Genomic DNA, 23,534 nt, shown 5'->3' with positions numbered 1-23,534 from the left:
TGACTTAAAAGGAGGATAAGATCTTTTTGGTATTGGCCTATACTTACCTGCCCATCGCAGCCTGACTACACTCTCGATCAAACTCTGATGGTGGACTTATTGAAAGATACCTTGCAGATTCTCAACATATGGCTGGTTCCCAAATATCTACATCTTATATAGTCTAGTTTGGCAAATAAAATTGTATCTGTTTAACAACTAGTGTATCCAAGACATCATTGGGGCCAGACTTGGCACAACTCTGGAGGCAAAGCTGTTGTTTTTGTTGTACGCCAACCTATGCCTTGAGGAGAATGATATCACCAGCGTCTGTCTAGACCCAGCTGAGCATTTGCTGCTTCTGCTAGGGAGGCAGAAAAGGGTCATAAAACCCGAATGATTGCCACCCAGACTTCCCTGGAGGTAGAGAGGCTTGAGTACAGGATGGAAACCAACACAGGGCCAACAGTTTCCCAGAAGACCTTGAGGCAGAAACCTCAGATGCCACGCCACCTGTGGCACACTGTCAACATCGTTTAGTGCATGTTATTATTGGGTTTTTTTTTGTTCTCTGTGCATTTAAGACGCATTTAGAAAAGGTTTGTGTCCTTTTTGTAGGTCAGGCGATTGTCAATCTTTGCCAAGTGTTTAATGGCTGCTCTATGGGAAAATGATACTGCAACGGCTATGAAGAGTCGAGATTCTCTAAAACATGTAACCTCAATAAATCACCAGAGTGGAGAGTTTGATAGAAGATGGACTTCAATGCAGAGATCAAGTGCAGATCTACCGCTCCTAGTAGACTCGCGGATAGACACTAGGATAAGACTTCTGCCTTACTGTAGGGATAAGCCGGTACCTTTATCTGTTTGAAATGTGCTTTAGTGCAAGAGAACAAAGTCACTAAACATAAAATCAGACAACGGGGATGTGGACTACAAGAATCCCTGTGGTTCCGGTGTCCCTGGAAAAGACTTGCGGAGTGGTACCCCTGTTGAGACTGTGCTACTGAAAGCTTTCCTATCTATGTTCAGACATTTGCAAACAATACAGTATGTGACACCTGGCTGGCCCAGAAACACTACATCTGTGTTCCCACTTTATCTCCCGTTATCCAGGAGCGGGACGGTCCCACTGGTTCCCACACACATGCACACAAATGGTTTAGTGCCACTTCAGGTTTACATGCCTCACATCATTAGCTATCCTCCCTCAATCTCAGACAAATAACAACCAGTCTCTCCTCTTCCTCCCCTCCAACTCTCTTTCTCTCCCTCCATCAGGGGCCCATTCATTACACGGTGACACTTTTACTGCCTCTACCTCTCCCAGACCTCTCTACCTCTCTGGAGAGAACAGATAGAACAAGAAAGAGAGCGAGAACAGGGAAGAGACTGAGTGGAACCAGAAATAGAGCGCAGCCCCACCTCCAGTCCCACACACGCTCAACTCGAAAATACAGAAGCTTGTTTGTTTATGAGTAGCATATTTTCAGACAACCTCTTTTCCCTTGGATGTACAAGGAATACTGGGAACACCTTGTCCATCTTTTGGTATCGTACCCCAATCCATGTGTGTTCAATTTCTGCATTGCATCATGGTCTCCTTATACAGTATGTGTGAGTGTGTGTGGGAGCAAACACAGATAGGCCACCTGCACGGAGAAGGTTACACTGTCTACATGTACATTATGCAACCCTGTTTGTGCAGGAGAGAATGTACTGTGAGCATTACACAATCAGTTCTTCAGATCACATGCTGGGTTTCTCACATGTTGGGAACAGATCAAGCTTATATTTTGTACAACTTTAGCATGTTTCATTGGTGACGCACTAAACCAGTTCAGTGTTGCATTTGTGTTGAAATGTCGTCTGATTTTCTGGTGTGGAAACGTGCTGGAGTCGCTCTTATCCTTGTCTGCTGGTCCAGGTTATTGATTCCACTGGCCGCACAAGCGTGAAAGGGCGGGACAGGTCTCTTTTATGATTGGTTTCTTGATGTGTCAATTACTCTGTTGGAGTGAGTAATGCGTGTGACAGGCGGTTTGTTTATGGAGTTGTTCCGGGTCATGGTCAAAGCCTCACTAAACACACAGGCGAAGAAGGGTTCAGCTTATGTCACTCCGGGGAAACTCGCTCACCCCTGAGTCACGAGATAAGAGACTTTCTTGGTTTAAATCCCCAGAGAAGTCCTTATTACTGGGGTGTAATATAAAAGACGTGTGCTATTTTGGTTTTCACAATGCATACTGTTCACCACTGAAAATAACAAATGCATGTAGTGTGTAAAACAGTGTCCAGTGTATTATGAGCATCCATCCTTTATTAGTTGTGATGTCTGTGTTGATTGACAAAAAAAAAACAAAGCATGTCTAAATCACTTCACTTTAAGATAATTGATGTGATGTATGTTTGATGATGTCATAATAAATAGTTGATTCAATCAATCAACTTTTTTTTAAATCTGCCTAAAATTAATAGGTTAATCCTATTTTTTAACTTGAAATGATTCATAAACTGATTGAGAAAATGAATCCGATTTCTCAGTGCTATTTGCACTAACACTATTTTAAGGCCCAAAAACAATGTAAGATGTGATGGAGACAAAAAGAAAATGTATTTGAAATTATTCAAATAAATAGCACTGAGAATTACTTCAGAAAGGCTGATCAAAAAATTCAGCCCCCCAGCTATGTATACGAAAACATTAAGTCATGTTTTTATTTTGAATTATTAATTTTTTTAAATAATTTTCTCTTTCTTTTCAGACAGTGTAACACTGGAATGCTTCTGGCTTAGGGTGACCCACGGCTCCTAGACTGCCACAAAGCACAACCTCTCCAAAATCAACCCCTGATGAAGACAACGATTAGGAGAAGGAAGATGACAGAGGATTGAGAGAAATCAGAAACCCTTTATCAACCTGAGTGCCATTCCTCAGCCTTACCCACAATCCCCTTCTACTGACTCTATCCTGATTTTACAGTCAGATGTCTCGCCAACAATGAAAAACAAATTAGGAAAGCCTTGAAACATCCCTGCATGTTTGATGATGCAATCCGGACAATAAAAGGAATTTGAAAAGGAACTTCCACCAGATATTTCCACACTACATGGACTCAAACTCTTTCTGTGTCTCTGCCACCGACAGCCCTCCTGGTCTCGTACCAGATGTTGTTTTATTGTTCTTCAACATTAAGCCCAGCGTTTTGTAAAAGATGGTGGGGAGGATCCAGCCAGATGGGGTCAAGAAAGACAACAGCTTTCAGATTCTTTCAGAACAGCAGTTTGTGTATATTGTGTACAGGATATCAATACAGGCTTATTCTTACCAATGTGAAAACACCATGTTTGTAAATAGTTCACAAATTGTACATTTCCTGCATTATGTCTTTGTAGGTTACGCCGTTACATTTATTCAACATTTTTATCTGTACAGACGTAAAGGTTGACATTGATCTCCAAACATATGAGTATTTGTATGCCATAAACATCCATTTAAACCATATAGACCCCTTCTAAAGATGATTCAAACATTATTGCTTGTTAAGGAGACATTTATAGAGTGATCTAGACCTAGTTAAAGCCTAATGCAGGATTGAGTGACTACGCCTTTGAGAATGAGAGAAACACAATTGAATTGAATCTCTCGCTGTCTCTCTGCATCTCTTTATCTGCTGTAGAAGTCCCAGCCCGTGTGGTTCTAGTTTCCGATTCTCAGATAACTTCCAAGCTTGATTGCCAACATCCTTGTACAGTCTAGAATTGCATCTTCTCATCGTTTTTGCCCCTTCATTCAATGATTACCCAATGCCTGAATCCTCTACGTAGCCGTAATGTTCATGTAGGCGACCCTGCGGGATCACAGGGTCCGAGCACCTGAGGAGGGTGTGGATCTCTCCTGGATGAGCCTCTCACTGAGTTCCCACAGGCTCAGGGCGGCTGTGGTGTCCTGGGCCTGTGGAGAGGGCAAGCAGCGGAAGCAGTTGTTGAAGTACATCCCTCCGATTCCCTCCAGCTCCGGAGCCACGGCGCAGTAGACCGTAGTGGCCGCTCCCTGTTGCTGTGGAAACAAAAACAAAAGTATCAGAATAAACTGAAGCAATGTGAGCAAAAATGAAGACTTTTGTTCCTGCACAGAGAAAATGACAGTCGCAAAAACTGGGACGGGGCAATACCAAAGACACCTCTAACCATCTGAGACTTGCTTTCCCCCCCTAAAACTGATAATGAGATAGGGGAAGTGCTTCACAGCCTGTCAGAAGACACCATGGGACAGACTGTCAGCTTGTTCAATTGGAGTTCCTGTTGTACTTGTACAATGGACACATGGCTATCAACAATCTGCATGTTGTCATATAGGTACCTGCCAAATTCTAGTCTAGAAACCACCAAGATGAGCTGGTTTATGGTGTTCAATTCTGGCAAGTTCTATAAAAGCTTTTAAGGTGGACTCAATCCTCACTCTGTCTGAATGCTCTATCCATTCAAAGGTTAGCAGGAAAACAACCGAGAACAATAGTAATGACATGCACTTGCCGGTATCTCCTCCATAAGTAGGAAAAACAGGATATATTATCTCAGAAACTTGAACTGAGAAGCACTCAAGTGGCAGGTTTATTGTATATCTCTTGTACACCTGCCAAGAATACCAGACAATGATCAACACACACAAACAGTATAGTTGTAGATACTGTACATAGCAGAAAGGCAGTGCTTTGGGGAAGTCTTGTAAAGACGACTGTGTGGCAGCCTGCCAAAACTGTCCATTCATCTCATGTCAAAGGGATTTCTGGATGTCACTGAGTCAATGGGGACTTTCTGTCACTGCTGGAGAAGGCGTCTACGTGTAGACTTATATACACATACAAACACACATTTAAATCTTAAAAAAGGGATCCAGCACAAAGATATCAAATTGAAAGACACTCAAGACAGGTTGGAGACACATAACCCAAATCCCAGTATCCTCTGTAGCGCATACAGGAATGGTCAGGCTTCATGGAAAGCTCTAAAGGGACGTTCACACTGACAGCGGTTTACCGAAAACAAAGCAACTGGAAGTAATTCGTTTTCAATGAGATTTGTCAATCCGAGGCAACAAAAGTGACACAGACCTTTTGGCGAGTTCAAATTTGGTTACAAGCAAGATACACAATCCGCTGAAGTCCAGTGACAGTGACCGTTTTCAGTGTGAACCCCCCCTTAAGAAAGGAAGCAATTGCTGGAATCACTTTTCCAAGATGAAGTGGTGTGCAAATTTGAAGTGTGTTATTTCAGCACCAAACTAGCAGAAAACAGTCCTCCCGTCTTCTGTTGTCGTAGAACATGTAGTCCCCAATGCCCCACCATTGGCTGAGTCAGAAGTGGACACTCAAACAAACAGTTTGCACATTCAAATAAAAAAATAAAAAAGACACACTTAAGCTTTAATTAGCTTTAATAGTTTAAGATTATAGCGGTATCATAGTGTTCTGCCAGGGTTTAAAGGCCAGTCTAGCAATTCCTTCCTCATCCCTTAACGTTAAAAAAATCCTCATGAAACATCAAAATCAGTCATTTGTGTCTGGAACACAACATGTACGCCCCCAGTCAAGCCTCTTTTAGGGTTTATTTTGTTTGTGCCCTCGGGTTTGATTGTTTACACCAAAACAAATGACTCTTCACGTCTCACAGATGCTCTGCACTTTTCCGCATAGCTGATCAGAGTCTAATTGTTGGGGACGGTTGGCTATCCTGGGTGTTTTAACTGTCTCGGGGAAAGAGGGCTGAAGATTCAGAGGAAAAGAAAAACATGTCAGACAGAATTAGAGCCGACGTGCAGTTCAAATGTTTCCAGACTGGTTTTTTATGTCCCTCCTCTCACAGAAGAAACCGTCCTGCGCTACTTCACACACGACTTCTGCAGGAAGTTAACTTCTGTGAGATGCACAAGAAATGGACTTCCGCTTTATCTTCAAATAGTGCAGGAGCGTCTCAGATCTGAAAAAAGCACAGGCCAACGTTTAGAGATCGTCTGGCAGACGTTTACAGGGACGTACACCGATGGCCAACTCTTTAAACAGAACGCAAATACACACGCGTGCAACAGTACAAAGACATTGGCTCGTTTAAGGAGCCAAATCAACAGCTGTAGCTCAAGCTGGCAAAGACTGCGACAGAACGCTTGTTAGAAACACACACACACACAAACTAGCAGGAAGAAAGCCAAGGCTGTAGTCAGATATTCAGTGCGCTCATCCCCATTTAACTCTAGTTTGTGTGTTTTTCTGTATCTGTGTGTGTGTGGCGGACCGAGCGTCTTTTGAAGTACACAGATGCTGCATGTTGCTTTGGTTAGTGCGGCAATAAACATGACATCAAAAGGATGGATCTTTCTGGAGTCTTACCTGCTTGTGCAGTGATAAGTTAATACATATTTGAAGCTGGGAATATGAAAGGACAGAAAAATGTCACTCAACCCCTCTAGCGAACCCAACGCAGTGAGTCAATATGCAAAGATGCACTTTATGGATTCACTGCTCTTGTAATTACATTTAACGTAGTTACATGCACAAAAAAGTGCATGTAACTATGTTACATGTTCAAAGCTGTGTGAAAATATTTCCCTGTTTATTAAGGTGACGTACTGATAGGAAAATCAGCTAGATGTTGAGCAAATTGCCCAAAATGCCTCCTAGCTTTCGATTAGCTCATTAGGAATAACAAATGTGCTCTGAAATCCAAACCCAGGATATAGGTCTAGAAACCATAGGAATGGTTTGCAAGTATTGATTTTCATAATGCCCAAATATTTTATAACTTCACGGTCATGTACATGTTTTAAGCATAAGCTAAGCTGGAACAAACTTTTTTATTTTAGCCGGCAAAAATAGCTTAAACCAGCCTGATGTGGTTTATCTGGTCTCGCATCCTGGCCAGACCGGCGTTCATCTGGTTTACCACTGAATACCAGCTTGGTATCTAGCAAAAAACCTCAGGCTAGTTAAAGAAGTGTATTTTCCTTCTTCAGCAGGGTCTTAAAAAACAGTGTCATGTTCTTCATATGTCCTTGTTGTCTCCTCACCTTGATTAGAATACAGTGCCGACAGCTCAAAGTTAACGCTAATACACTCCTCTCAAGCTCTATTGCATCACGCTACTTGGCTCTGCTAATGCCTTCTGTAATGACACACTGTGAAGACTAGCGTGACTGAGATTACCAGCGCTAATGGATGTGGAGTGCGATTTCAGCGCTGGCTAGTGTGCTGCCGTCCCTTAGCCAAACAATGGGCTGAAATGAATACAAAGCAACTTCCAAATGCGCTTTAGCCCATTTCCAAAGCCTGCCTAGTCTTCCTAGCGGATGTGAGATGCAGGGAGAACACATGGTTAAATCCCAGCAGCCCCATTTAAGAGCTGCGCCAACTGAATAGGGCTAAAACAGAGCTAGCAGTTAGCTTAGGAGACTTTATTACAGTAATCGCCATCTGAAGTACAGCAGTACAGTCGGCTTGATTGTTCAATTGGGGTTTAGTACATGTGCTTTATATCAACTTTGAATACATTCCCATCAAGCTCTCTCAGATGCATCTTCACTAAATATAGATCTGCGATTGATCCATTGAGGCTGTAGACTGGAACACCATTCCCTTTATCCGTTAGCAGTGGGACAATAATAGGGTTTCTAACCATGAGCCTCCGCTTTGGTGTATTTAGCTGTAGGAGATTGGATTGTCAGACTGAATAAGAGAACATGGATCTTATTGCCGTTATGCTGAACCTCCTGGCGCTTGACCCTGACGGCCCTTTTGGATAGATAAGCTTTATGATAAAACGCATTAGCATGCTGGACCCGGTACCGCTCAGCCCAGAAAACCGATAGCAATAGAGCTACTGATCACTTAAAGCAGTGGTTCTCAACTGGTTTTGCTTCAGGACCCAAGATTTATAACTGGACTTCAAGTGACATCCCAACACAGAACTAGAATTGTTTGTAGTACAAAATGTGTGTATGTTACATGATTTTAATAATGGTTTTTCCAAAGATGGGGATGAGGCATGTTGGTATCTGACTAGATTTTCTGGTTTTTACTAAGTGACCCATGGATTAATTGATTAACATGGAACACGTGGCATTTGACGCCAATAGTAAAAGACAAGCAACTGATAAACTCTTCTTTTTCTTTGCTTACCATGCACAATTATATAGTTAGCATTGTTTTTCATTGCTGTACTCAAATTGGGTCATGATCCACCAGTTCAGAAGTATTCAATACTTAAATGAACCATATTCTGCATCATATTACAGGTATTCAAACTACGAGGAAAACATCCAAACGGTTTGATCATTTTTGCAGCAATACTGACAACCAAACCAAAGCAAATAAAAACAAAGAGCAACACATTCATCCTCTTTTAAAAAATAATTAAAGAAACAAAGGACAGAAATGGACACTAGATACTTCCATTATCTCAGAAGTCCTGCAATAAGAAACAACAAAATAACGTCTTCCTGTATCAAAGGCAATGTTCAATATGAAACCTCATGCATACAGATCCAAATACGTAGTTTTGTTTAGCAATAAATAATTGAGATGATAACATCAGGTGTGATGAAACAACAGGACTATTCCTTGCTTGGTTTCTACTTCTGCGGTTTTGTGATGGGAAGCCCCGCCCATCGTGAAATCTCATTGGTCTAAAAACCTGCTCTGCATAATTGTATATTTAAAATAAAAAATGTTCATAGTGTCTGGTTAGAGTGTAGTGTAAGCGTGCTTCTGTTGATTAAGCGTTACAGGTGTTTCATGTTTCCTGAAAGAAAATGTCAGGCCTTATCTTTGTTAACCCAGAACTGACGCCCTCGTCATGTGACAGCACACCTGGTGAAATCTGACTGTATTTAGTGTACAAACTGTGATTTAATTCCTCTTTTACCATCAGTATTAAAGCCCTGTGCCGGCTGAGAGTTTATAGTTGGCAGACATTAACTAGTATCCCAGTATCCGTGAACGGGCGTGAATCTTCTCCCATGTAGTTCCTCCAACACACACACACACACACACACACACTCCCGGTGTGCTCAGTATAGAGTATCCGTCACATAGAGCATCACGATGTGATCAGCAGAGAATCACTTCAGTCCTGGCTGACAGTAATATCCCTCTGTTTCTAGAAAGGTTGTGTTGAATTTTCCACCATTGCTGCATGTACTAAGTAAAAGAAATGTGTGTAAAGTTTCCCGTCTCATGTCGTGGTGAGAGATCGTCACCTCCGCTGTCCTCTGTGTTGTACATACATCTGTAAATATCGAACAGCTATGCATGCTGACACTCTAGCAATTGTTTCAGGTACTTTTATAATCAAAATCGCATATGGCATGTGCTAAAAAAAAAAGAACTGAATTAAGAAAAAGGAACATAATAAAACAATTGGTCAAATAAACATGATCTCATAAACAGATGTGAAAAATTGTGATTTTTATTTGATTATTTTGATATAAGCAGTTTTATCTGGCTGTCATTCCCACAGTTTTCCCCCATGTTTCTAGTTATCCTTCAGATTCTGTACGAGGGTTGAGGCAAACACCATATCAACAGGATGAACAATGGTAATTGTGTGAATTTTGAACCATGGCCCTTCATTTCAAAACCAAACCTCATATGCTCACAGAACATTAATAACAAATTATTATGTGTGTTTTATTGGTATTTTGTTCCAGCTGTTTTGTCAGTTATGAAGTGTATCCTGGTTTCCTGACTGTAACAGCCAAACACAAGGCAAATGCCTTTTATTTGAGCACTTTTAGTTGTTTTAAGTGATGTATATTGCAGGAATGGCCATGCGGTGATGAATGTTGCGATCTTTGCCTCAGCCCTATGCAATGACCTGTACATTTATAACTAATCCAGAGACTATTCTATGAAGGAGATCATGGATCCAGTGGAGGAAGAGGGACTGTTTTTTTAGGAATGTTTATTTTCAATTCATGACGACCATGATAGTTGCAGGTGTCTGATTTTTAATCTGTGCTAAAGATATTTTAAATTTAATAAATAATCATTGTAACAAGATGTTTAGTGTTTCGGTTCTTTGCCATTACATGTGTTGTTCAGTAAGGATGGTTTAGCAAAACTCGATCTGATAGTGACTCTTGTTGAGCCTACACATCAATGTGCCACATAATTATTTCCCATAGTTCAACACTAAAATTGACAATAGACAACAATGTGTTGGCCTTCTGCCAGTGAGGAGTAAACCCCTCAGAAAGCTCTCTGGAAGAGCACTGACACGACGGACCGAACTGATTACTGTCACGTTACTTTTTCAAAACAAATACGGCACGTTTCCCATGTTCTTTAGACAGCAAACTGATATTTAAATCAATTAGTGTAGCATGAAATGTAACACGGGAAGTGATTATATATATATCCTTTTTCTTATTATTTACACATTGTAAATAAACCTGTTGTTAGCTTGTAAAAATGACCGATCCAACAAATGTTTTCCTTCATTTACAAGAAATAATTTTTTTTATCAGTTCACAACAATCCTCTTAATTATAGCTTAATTTACGCTAAATCACCAACACGGTTACTGACAATTTTGGCATGAATTATGTTTACATTTTAATTGTTACACATTTACTTTCTTTCATTTTTATGTAGATTTAATGAAATGGCTAGAAAATAATCATATAATTAATAATGTAAGCTATTTTACGGTGCAACGTTATATAAGACTTTTAGCCGAAATGTCTGTTAATAAAAGAAAAAGAAAATATTATATATATATATATATATATATGTATATAATGAAATATTTTTTTATTAATTTAATTTATAATAATATATAAAACTAATTATAAATAAAATGAAAAAATAAAATAAAACTTCATTAGAGTGCAGATTGTTATACTTGATACTAGAAGCTCAATAAAATAAAATAAATTATTAAATATTAAATAAAATTAATTATATAAATAAAATAAATTATTAAATATTAAATAAGAAATGAAACGAATAAAACTACATTAGAGTGCAGACTGTTATATTTATCTCGGTCTTGATACCAGAAGCTGGGAGATTGCAGTGTACTGTAAAAAAAATACAAATAAAGAAATATATATATATATATATATATATATATATGTAGGTTTTAATGAGGTGTAAGTGGAAATACTGTAGGTGGACATTATAATTGCTTCGATTAAAATAACATTTTGTGGGGAAAAAAGCGTCAATTATACAGTTTCACAGATCTTGTTTTTCCAGAGAACATCCTCAATCTAAACCCCAAAAGTCAAATCTCTATCACAAAAGACCGTGAAAAACCAATCCCGGCAACATTGAGGTTTTTCCCGTTCATCTCTCTCTCTCTCTCTCTCTCTCTCTCCATCTGTTTTTCCCTCTTTCGCCTCTTTTTGTTTACCTTAGCATTCAGTGTGTCTCTCTCGCGGAGCCGACAGCCCATCTGAGCGTGCTCCGGCCAGCTGTGAGCGGGACACTGGGTAAAGAGTAAACAGAGCCACTGCCATTCTCTCTGCCCAATGAACCGCCGGAGAGAGGATTTACACCACAAATCACACTCCACAAACTCTCAACACACACACCTCACGGCCCGTGGCCCGAAAAACACAGGAATAATGGCCTTTTCAGAGTGCGGGGGCTGGGATTAAACCAGCTCTCTCTCTCTATCTCTCTCTCTCCCCCCCTCCCCCTCTATAATGTACACAGCCGTAGAGCAATCGGATGAACAGACAGACAACACTATGGTGCATCTACACTGCAACTGTGAACCTGCAACCTGGAGGTCAAGGCAAAATGGAGGTCAAGGCACCACATTATGCTACCAATCTGACTAAAAAGAGAGTCAGTCTATAGAGGGGTTCATGTGTGTGACGTCCCCGTCGGCCGGAGTGACTGCGGTCACACACACTGAGCGGCAGAAACACTGAGCGGCAGCATCGGTTTTCAGTGTGAAAAACACACAAAACACATCTAAAACGAGACAAGAAATCTGAGGTACATTTTTGAATTTTATGACTGACAAAAGCTGCAGAACCGAGAAGCAAATGGATCGATGCAATTCATAGACACAACTGTACTTTGCAATTATCATTTTGTCTCATTATGCTGAATTTAGGGGTAAACTTATATATTGTATTGTTATATATTGTATTAACAACTGCTGATGTTTTTAAATAAACAGTGACAGAATAGCTATACAAGTTTTAGGGCTGGACGATATGATGATAAATATTACATTGATATAAGTGATCACATGGATTTAGATGCACCTATACTGTAATTATATAAGGCAAATTTGCTTCATGTATTTCCCCGAATTTGAAATCAGGCTCATATAAATCAGGAAACATGATTCCACTGCATTTCTGGATCTTTGGTAAGTTGTAAGGAACACTATATCGAGTCAGAGGACATTTTCTGTCAAGTTTACAGACACCCCAATACAATGTGTAATTCAAAATACAAGAAAGACACCAGAACGTATGATGAAGAGAAATTATCAGGCAAAGTGGAGAAAGACGCAGAGCTAACAGCTCAGAATCACCATTATAACCATTTTATGATAAAAGGTGGACCGACGTTTCAGTATCACTGGATAACCTCTCTCAGTTCCAGAAGGAAAGGATGGTGAAGGATGATGGACTGCCAGTGAATGAGGCTTGATGATTACACTCTCATATTCTTTTGTCAGGGCCATAAGGTAGCAGGACCTTGCCCCGCCACATGCATTAAATCCTATTAAAATCGCCTTCATTATGGCGGAGGCCTGTGTGTAATGGAATGGGGAAAGGCGCCCTCGTTCTCCCCCGAGTCTCGTTCTCCTGATGCTGGAGCCCATTCCCACAAACCCATTCTCACTCTCTCAAGGCTGAGGGATAACACTCGTGTTGGCGAGGTGTGCAGAGAGATTTACACGGCCAAACACCTGATCTTCCTTCATACTTCATTATATTTCAGCTCTTTATTGTTTTAAAAATGAAAGTATTCCCTCGACCACAACATTTATTAATATTGATTTACATAAATAAAAATGTGTGCACATTCATGACTTGTACTTGTTTGTTTTACATGGAACACAAATTATTTAACATACAATGAAAGTAAATGGGTTATGGAAGCTTGTTTCCGCCACAGATTAAACAATAAAAAAGTTCATTGCAACTTTTTGTCTCACAATTCTGATTTTTTTTTCTCAGAATTGCATGTTTATATCTGACAATTCTGACTTTATATCATGCAATTATAACTGTATATCTCACACTTCTGAGAAAATATATCAGAATTGTGAGATATAAAGTCGCAATTGCGAGAAAAAAAGTCAGAATTGTGAGTTTATATTATGCAATTATGACTTCATATCTCACAATTCTTAGAAATAAAGTCAGAATTGCGAGATGTAAACTATCAATTGTGAGATAAAAAGTCACAATTATCTTTTAAAATGTTTTATTCAGTGGCGGAAACAAGCTTCCATAATGGGGACCACAGCTGACAGGCAAGATCTTAGTGAAAAACTACTTACATTTCAGTCTTTTTTCACACACAAAACTATCACTTGACTTCAGAAAGCACGAAGCATGTTTTGTATGGATCAGTTTTACATGCACTACATTGTTATGATGCTTTTTTAAAATCTTGACAGGCCTTGGTCAAGAGCAATATGCACATTTCTCAAAGCGTCTCCTGTCGTGTTTTACAGAAGACAGAAAGTCATATGTGTTTGGACTGACCCGGTGTGTGAATGATGACATTTTCTGTTATCCCTTTAATAAACGCTCTGCTATTGCATGATTAATGCAATATCATAAGTATATATTGTTCTAAAAAACAAAAAAAAGGTTTTTTATAATCATAAAACAACCCAAGCTCTTTTTTTTTTTTACATTTCAGCAAAATATAGTATGTTATTGCTATAGTAGGAATTTCATCCTAAACAGATGAATGTGAATCTGGCAATATTTTATTATGCTGGTTGTTTGGCAATGAAATTTCAGTGAGTGGCACGGAAAGGTTAAATCATGTTTGAAAATAATGTAGCACCAATGTAGCAATGTTCAGGGAAGAAGGAGGCGGGAACCGGCGAACAATCAAAATATACTTTATTTAAAATAAAACAAACCAAAATACCGCCAGCAGCCCCTCGCAGACGACTGCTGGCTACCGAAAATAAACATAACTGCCAGCAGCCCCTCGCGGACGACTGCTGGCTAAAATAAAATACAAATACAAAAACAAAACACAACTAAAATACAGGCCTGTTCCTCTCTCGATCATCAACGTCGTCGCTCCCCCTTTATGCTTCCGCTCCTCCGTGAGAGATGCGAGACCGGTGTGCTTCACAGGTGTTGCTCATTATCAATCGCACCACCGGCCTCTCGCCGTTCTCTCACTCCCTCGGCCGTCCTGTTCACCACATACCCCCATGTGGCGAACCCCCCTCACAGGCCGGGGGGGGTACCCACGAGCCTGTGCCTACTCCCCCCCGGCGGCGGCGATCCCTGGGGGGTATGGACCGACAAGCCGAGGGAAACGGAGACGGAAGCATGAGGAGCGACAGATCGAGAGAGGGGAGAGAGGAAAAAAAAATTGGTCCGGTTCCCACAACGCGCTGCCATCTGGTCCCCCACCAGCTGGGCGATCTCCTCCGCGGTGCCTGGCGGTGACGCTGGGTGGCCCTCGGTGGACGGCTCGACGCTCCTCCGCCGCTCGGTGGACGGCGACGGCTCCTCGGGTGCCTTGGGCAGACGGTAGGAGTGCCCGCTCCCTGCTCCTCCCTTTCGCTGGTGGACGGTAGCAGGCTCCGGCCCACGGCGAGCGGTGGCGACTCCTCCTCTCCCTCCCGAATGGCAGCCGCCCCTCCAATACTCAGGCGGTCGGCAGCGAGCTCGACCGTCCAACTGGCAACTCACTCCAGTGCACCGCCTCGAGTGTCCATGGCCGCTCCTCCCCCGCTCCCTGCTCCTCCCCTCGTTCGGCGGATGGCAATAGGCTCCGGCCCACGGCAAGCGGCGGCGACTCGCGCACCATGCTCGATGGCACCGCGGATTCCCCACAGCGGCGAGGACTCTCTGACAGCGCGTTCCTCCCTCTTCCCGGGTTTCGGCACCAGTGTAGCAATGTTCAGGGAAGAAGGAGGCGGGAACCGGCGAACAATCAAAATATACTTTATTTAAAATAAAACAAACAAACCAAAATACCGCCAGCAGCCCCTCGCGGACGACTGCTGGCTAAAATAAAATACAAATACGGAAAAAAAAAAATCCACAACTAAAATACAGGCCTGTTCCTCTCTCGATCATCAACGTCGTCGCTCCCCCTTTATGCTTCCGCTCCTCCGTGAGAGATGCGAGACCGGTGTGCTTCACAGGTGTTGCTCATTATCAATCGCACCACCGGCCTTGCGCCGTTCTCTCACATCCCTCGGCCGTCCTGTTCGCCACAACCAACACTAAACCCTACTCTAAACCCAACCAGTAGTGTTAACACAAGCAAATATGAGATAAAAACACATTTGCTGAGGCAACAATGCCCTTTGCGCTTGCTTCTACAAGTCTTTGAGCTTTTTTTCTATCACAAATCACGTTTTACAGGACTTGTACCAAAGTGCTCCGCATCTCACGTGCAAAGAGAAAGAGCCTACATATGGAGATGCAAATGTCAAAATGCATTAGTTTACAAATCATGAATTATGGTAAAAGTGTTTTGAGGTCATAACATAACTATTGTACAAGAAACTGTGTGGAAATAAGTATTTCTTAATCAATAATCTTTCCCTGTAATCATAATTTGTGTGAAAAAGAAAAGTTGTTGGTGTTTTACTGCCTCTAGTGTTCATCTCAGCTGGAAACTAAGAATGTTTTAGTAGTTTTGCAAATGTTTTAGTAGTTTTGCTTTTATATATGGACAACCTTGTGGTGCAACTAATACACAGCTTTTTCTATGAAAGGATTAATGTGCAATAAAGAAAAAATACAAGCTTAAAAATTCAGATTTTAAACCCTAAACTTTTAAAAGAAAGTTCCAGGTTCAAAAGTTAAACTCGATCTATTACTCAAGAGCCACAGGCACACATGACACCTTAACTTTTATTTATTGAAAATACACACTTTTGAAAGTCCGTCAATGCAGAAAGATGATTTTTGCCTGAGGTCATCAGCAGGGGCAAACCGGACAACATCAACCACACAAGCCTCCTAGTCCTGTCTGGATATGAGGCTTTTCTCTGGGTTTTAGATCTGACAGTCACCGAGACACTAAAAACTCATCCTGACCACTAAAAGAGAGGCAGGCAGAAGGGAAGAGGGTGTCTAGCGCTCAGACTGGGTTCACAGCGGTGTAAGTAATGGCCAATCACTGTGAAAGAGCCTCCTCTCCTTTCAGAATAAAGTGCCGGCGGTCTCGACTCAAAGCAAACACAGAAACCCAGAAAAGTGAAATCGGACACAGTCTGACAAATGGAGCCGGTTGGGAAATAAACACAGTTCAAGTGGCAATCATTCAGGAGTCTCTCCAGGAGAACATCATAGCCCCGGTGTGGACCGGCTTCCCGATAAGATGGAGCATGTGTCAGTCCAGGGAGGCGGGGGCCGGACCGGGAACGGGAATGGGAAGGGAGGGGGTATTAGGACAAGGAGCACCCAGGGGGAAAACGATTGGACTCGGAAGGACTTGTGCAGCCACTGTGAAACTATCTGGTTTTTATCTTTCAGAAGGACTTCCGAGGTGATCCGAAGAACGTAATTATTTTCAGCTAATAAAAGCAACATATGCTAAGACAATAAAAGTCCTTATTGGACATCTATTCATTAAAATGGGGGGCTGTAAAAAGAGGAGAACTTTTGCATGCCGACGGGATTTAAAATGAATCGGAAAATCAGCTTAAAGCCGGGCGTTCGGCGGCGCTCTGAAATGAGCTGAATAAAACATTAGAGGGGTGTGGGTTTATTGGGCGTACTCGCTGCTCTCAAAGATCTTTGAAGGAGGAAGAAATTGGCAGCTATTTAACCCTGCTCATTCATTTCCACGGAAGGTAATGACTGCAGGTCACTGGAATAAAGAAAGTCAGGAAAAAAAGAGTCCGGTCTGGTTGTGACTGCAGGTCTTTGGGGTTTGATAAAGGAGCTTAAAAGTCTCTCATCCTCTGCACCTGTGTCCACTTCAAAAACCCTCCGCTCATTCTCTCTCCTTCACTTCACGTCATTATATTCTTTCCAAGGGAATATGCTAAAGTATGGCTGAAGGCACGATTTGATGATATTTGATAGTGCGGTATCTGAAAGTGGCTTAATAATGGGCCGTCGACTGTGCCACATACACGCGTCCTCTTATTTCAGCCAAAATCAAAGGAGAAAAACTAAGAAATTATATTTTTATCTACACACCTCCTTTTATTAGTGAGGCTGTAACACTGGGAGAATTAGTTCATCGCAATGGACCATTCAAAAACGATTCACCAATTCATCTCTTAAATAGATCTGCAGCATATATATATATATATATATATATATATATATATATATATATATATATATATATATATATATATACACACACACACACACACACACACAGTATATTGCCAAAAGTTTTGGGACGTCTGCCTTTACGTCCGTAGGGTTTAATATGGAGTTGCTCCACCCTTTGCAGCTATAACAGCTTCAACTCATCTCAGAAGTCTTTCCACAAGGTTTAGTGTTTATTGGAATTTTTGACCATTCTTCTAGAAGGACATTAGTGAGGTCAGGCACTAATGTTGGGAGCGATATTAAATACACCAATACAGTACAACGAGCACATACGTATTTTTTCATTAAAGCGTACATCCCACCCTTTACACCACTGCTTCCCACTCTTTACACCACTGCATCCCACGCTTTACACCACTGCGTCCCACGCTTTACACCACTGCATCCCACGATTTACACCACTGCGTCCCACGCTTTACTCCACTGCATCCCACACTTTACACCACTGCATCCCACGCTTTACTCCACTGCATCCCACACTTTACACCACTGCATCCCCCGCTTTACACCACTGCATCCCACGCTTTACTCCACTGCATCCCACACTTTACACCACTGCATCCCACGCTTTACACCACTGCATCCCACGATTTACACCACTGCATCCCACGCTTTACTCCACTGCATCCCACACTTTACACCACTGCATCCCACGCTTTACACCACTGCGTCCCACGCTTTACTCCACTGCTTCCCACGCTTTACACCACTGCGTCCCACGCTTTACTCCACTGCATCCCACACTTTACACCACTGCATCCCACGCTTTACTCCACTGCATCCCACACTTTACACCACTGCATCCCCCGCTTTACTCCACTGCATCCCACGGTTTACACCACTGCTTTCCACGCTTTACACCACTGCATCCCACGCTTTACACCACTGCATCCCACGCTTTACACCACTGCATCCCACGCTTTACTCCACTGCATCCCATGCTTTACACCACTGCATCCCACGCTTTACTCCACTGCGTCCCACGCTTTACACCACTGCGTCCCACGCTTTACTCAACTCCATCCCACGCTTTACACCACTGCGTCCCAAGCTTTACTCCACTGCATCCCATGCTTTACTCCACTGCATCCCATGATTTACTCCACTGCATCCCACGCTTTACACCACTGACTCCCATGCTTTACACCACTGCCTCCCACGCTTTACACCACTGCATCCAATGCTTTACACCACTGCGTCCCACGCTTTACTCCACTGCATCCCACGCTTTACACCACTGCATCCCACGCTTTACACCACTGCATCCCATGCTTTACTCCACTGCATCCCATGATTTATTCCACTGCATCCCACGCTTTACACCACTGCATCCAACGCTTTACACCACTGCTTGCCACGCTTTACTCCACTGCATCCCACGCTTTACACCACTGCCTCCCAAGCTTTACACCACTGCATCCCACGCTTTACACCACTGCATCCCATGCTTTACACCACTTTGCTCACGCCTTACTCCACTGCATCCCACACTTTACACAACTGCATCCCACGCTTTACACCACTGCATCCCATGCTTTACTCCACTGCATCCCACGCTTTACACCACTGCATCCCACGCTCTACACCACTGCATCCCACGCTTTACACCACTGAATCCCATCCACTGCATCCCACGCTTTACACCACTACATCCCACGCTTTACACCACTGCATCTCACGCTTTACACCACTGCATCCCACGCTTTACACCACTGCGTCTCACGCTTTACTCCACTGCATCCCACACTTTACACAACTGCATCCCATGCTTTACTCCACTGCATCCCACACTTTACTCCACTGCATCCCACACTTTACACCACTGCATCCCACGCTTTACACCACTGCGTCCCACGCTTTACTCCACTGCATCCCACGCTTTACACCACTGCATCCCACGCTTTACACCACTGCATCCCATGATTTACTCCACTGCTTCCCACGCTTTACTCCACTGCATCCCACGCTTTACACCACTGCCTCCCATGCTTTACACCACTGCATCCCACGCTTTACACCACTGCATCCTATGCTTTACACCACTGCGTCTCACGCTTTACTCCACTGCATCCCACACTTTACACAACTGCATCCCACGCTTTACACCACTGCATCCCATGCTTTACTCCACTGCATCCCACGCTTTACACCACTGCATCCCACGCTTTACACCACTGTATCCCACTCTTTACACCACTGCATCCCACGCTCTACACCACTGCATCCCACGCTTTACACCACTGAATCCCATCCACTGCATCCCACGCTTTACACCACTACATCCCACGCTTTACACCACTGCATCTCACGCTTTACACCACTGCATCCCACGCTTTACACCACTGCATCCCACGCTTTACACCACTGCATCCAATGTTTTACACCACTGCATCCCACGCTTTACACCACTGCATCCCACGCTTTACACCACTGCATCCCACGCTTTATACCACTGCATCCCACGATTTACACCACTGCATCCCACGCTTTACTCCACTGCATCCCACGCTTTACACCAATGCATCCCACGCTTTACACCACTGCGTCTCACGCTTTACTTCACTGCATCCCACGCTTTATACCACTGCATCCCACGATTTACACCACTGCATCCCACGCTTTACACCACTGCATCCCACGCTTTACACCACTGCATCCCACGCTTTACACCACTGCATGGTAAAACAAAGTGTAACTCAAAATTTAATTAAAATGAAAAATCTATTTCCAAAATTATAATTGGTCAATGTTCAAAAGATAAAAAAAAACTAAAAAAGTACACATAATGTGGTTATTGTGAACAAAACAAGAAAGCATTGTACTACTTAAAGTTTATCACTGCATAATGCACCGTTTGACATGCTATTTTTAAGAAGGCAGTGTTGAGTGTATCCTGCTCAGTAAGCAGCAGCAGCTCTCTCTCTCTCTCTTTCTCTCTTCTAAGGCTAGCGGTGGAGTTAGTGTGTGATCAGTGCACCTGATTGCCGTGTAATGGTGGTGTTGGGACGGTAGCGAGCAGCTCAGAGTCCCAGTCTAGCTCAGCTCAACTCAGTCAAGTCCAGCAGAACACATGTGGATTAATAAGGCCAAAGACAGGTGCTCTCTCCTCCAGTGTGTGTGTGTGTGTGTGTGTGTGTGTGTGTGTGCGTTTTCTTCTTCAGTGCGCACTCCTCCCTAATTGGTCTCATAAGACCCCCTGTGCTCTGAGACTGGGGCTGCTGTCCTGAAAAATTCCTTTACTCATGCTCACACACACTCACGGACACACAGACACATACACACACATGCAGAGAGCACGCACTTGCACACTCACACACACAGGAGGTGTTAGAGAGACGACTAACACTCAGTCTCTCATTAGCAGTGTTCAGGAGTGTCTCCCTTAATAAAGTCATTATCACACCTGTGACTCCAAGCTGAGAGACAGACAACCTGAAAAAACTCCACACACACACACACACACACACACACACACACACACACACACACACACACACACACACACACACACACACACACACACACACACACACACACACACACACACACACAAACCTGATTGACTCAGAGCAGAACTTCAAATGAAACTGTTTTTTGCAACACATGAAACATACTCAATCACTATATTATATACAACAGTTTTTAAAAGGAAAAGTCAATTTTATTGTCATTTTTGGTAATGGTTAAAAACGAAACACTTTCGTCAGGAAACAATGAATGCATTTCTGATGTTGAAAAGAAAAAGCTAAATTTCACAAATTTATTCTGCTTGGGATTCATGAATTATTGTTTTTATTTAGACAGAGACAGTAGCGAGGGAAGAGAGGAAATGGATTGAGACCAAATCTGATATAATTAAGTAGAAACACCCCCCCCCCCCCATTTTTTTTTGTAAGAGTTTTATTGTGCTAAACCACCATCACAACAACAACAACAATAATAATCATCCCGTCTGCCATTCAGTGCATCAGTCAGGAGCACTGGGTGAACCATAGTCTTTTAACATGGTTATTGCACCTCTGAGCAAAAGACATTTCTGTTCGCTTTTCAATTCATTTTTGTGGCAAAAAAAGGAGATATCCTGCACTTTCGACACTGTCCCTTTCCAAAATGTAGCCATCAATCTCAAATGTGCACTAGTGGCCGTGCTAAACAAAACTTTCATTAATATGAATGACTTTTTTCAGCTTTTGACTTGAAGGTAAGAAGCTAGCGCCGCAGCGGAGCATGGAAGAGTGGAGTTAATGAACTGAGCAAACAGATTATTTTCCAACAGCGAGAGAGAAGTGTTGACACAATACAGTCCAAACCTGCGTCAGAAAGAGCCGGATCAGCCGGATCTCACCCGCACAATGACATCATCTCCTCCTGACAATGCTTAGAGTGAATTACAGAGACACATATGATGTGTTTCTGGTATTGTGCGCGTAGTTCAGCGTGTAGTTCAGCTTTACACACCCTAAAAAAAATCTTATTCGGGTTATTTTTTCTACCCAAATCCTGGGATGAACCTTTTGCTTTATTTTTCAGTATTTGGTTAGTTTTTGTGTCACCCAGCTCCTGGGTCAGACGTAACAACCCAGAGTTTGGGTAGATTTTGTGTTACCCAGCTCCTGGGTCAGATGTAACAACCCAGTGTTTGGGTAGTTTTTGTGTTTTTTCAGATCTTGGGTCAGACGTAACAACCCGGTGTTTGGGTAGTTTTTGTGTTACCCAGATCTTGGGTCAGACATAACAACCCAGGGATTGAGTTATTTATCCCGGGCTTTTTGCGACCTATTCAGGAGAGAGCAGTGTAGCTCCGTCAAAATGGTGCATTTCTTCGGTAAAATACAGGTTTGTGTACATTCTATTTTATCTATAAATTCATCATTGTGCTGTATATCATTTAATTTCATGCAACAGAGACCGGTCTATTACACTTGAATTATTTATAAATGTTTATTTTTTACTTCTAATATTTTTTAATAAAAGAGCTTAAATGTTGGCAATATGTAATAAAAATTCTATAAAATATACTATACTGCAAAATATAATTGAAAATAAAGGAATAATCATGCAAGCCAGCTAATTTTAAAAAGTTTAGAGGATTTAGGTTAATCCGTAGACATTAACTTATGTATGAAGTTAAAAAAAAGAAGAAAAATTAGCTGGTATAATAGTAAAAAATAATCAACTATGCTGGGTTAAATCACCCATTATGCTGGGTTAAATAAACAACCCAATTTGCTAGGTAAAATTAACCCAACATATGTTCTGTCTTATATTTACCCAGCCCTTGGGTTACCCAGTATTTTTTAGAGTGCAAGGGAATTCTAAGAGAAAGTAAAAGTGAACAATATAGTGTTCATATAATATAAAGTGAAGATAATGACGGGTCTGTTGGCCAAACAAGAACAGGAAATGTTTGTGCAATTTTTTGCGAACCGTTTTGATTACTACGCCCTCGTCACTTGGCTTTTCCTCGTCTGCTCTCTTCCATCTCTTCTCGTTCCGTAGGTCCGTGGAGGTCGTTGCTGGGACTTGATCTTAAATAAAAAAGTATTGCAGCACCATTAAGCGCGGATAGTAATGATATTAATTTGCCAAGACTGTGTCATTTTCACAGGAGAGCAACTAGCAGAAAACATTATGAAAATGTCGGAGAGGACTGGTAATTGAGTTGATTAGTGTGACCTTGGTTGGGAAGGTAATAGAGGGGCGAGTGAACGAAGCGTGCGGACTAGAGTTATGACCCTCTCTCTCTCAGTCTATCTCTCCTTTAGCTCTGTGAGGAGGAACAGGGTTCGCTATTTGTTGGGAGCGCTGGGCGCTCGCTCTGACAGAGTAATACGCCGTGACTAGCCGAGCTTGTCGTGCTACTTAGCGCTTTTTCCCGGAGAGTAATGAGGGAGCGAAAAGAGGGGCTCTGTGCTCGTGTTAAAGGCCTGGGCCAAACTAGTACTGGGATTAGCCAATTCAGAGCCAAAAATGAAAAAAAGCTTTGCATTTAGAGTAGATCTCAGCTTGGCTATGGACAG

General features: G+C 42.3%; 1 protein-coding gene across 1 annotated transcript in view; it reads right to left on the bottom strand.

The window, feature by feature from the left end:
* Positions 1-3,251: 3,251 nt before the first annotated feature.
* wwox (WW domain containing oxidoreductase) overlaps positions 3,252-23,534 on the bottom strand; it is a 273,547-nt gene continuing 253,264 nt past the window's right edge. Inside the window, exon 9 of the mRNA XM_077222507.1 lies at positions 3,252-4,041. Within this exon, the coding sequence (XP_077078622.1) occupies positions 3,841-4,041 (201 nt within the window). The 3' untranslated portion in view covers positions 3,252-3,840. The remainder of the gene's footprint in view (positions 4,042-23,534) is intronic.

Source organism: Siphateles boraxobius, unplaced genomic scaffold, assembly GCF_051911475.1.
Source record: "Siphateles boraxobius isolate OS27281-9 unplaced genomic scaffold, OSU_SipBor_1 88, whole genome shotgun sequence".
NCBI lineage: Eukaryota > Metazoa > Chordata > Actinopteri > Cypriniformes > Leuciscidae > Siphateles > Siphateles boraxobius.
The sequence above is the reverse complement of the archived record's forward strand: the minus strand, read 5'-3'. Positions and strand labels throughout refer to the sequence as shown.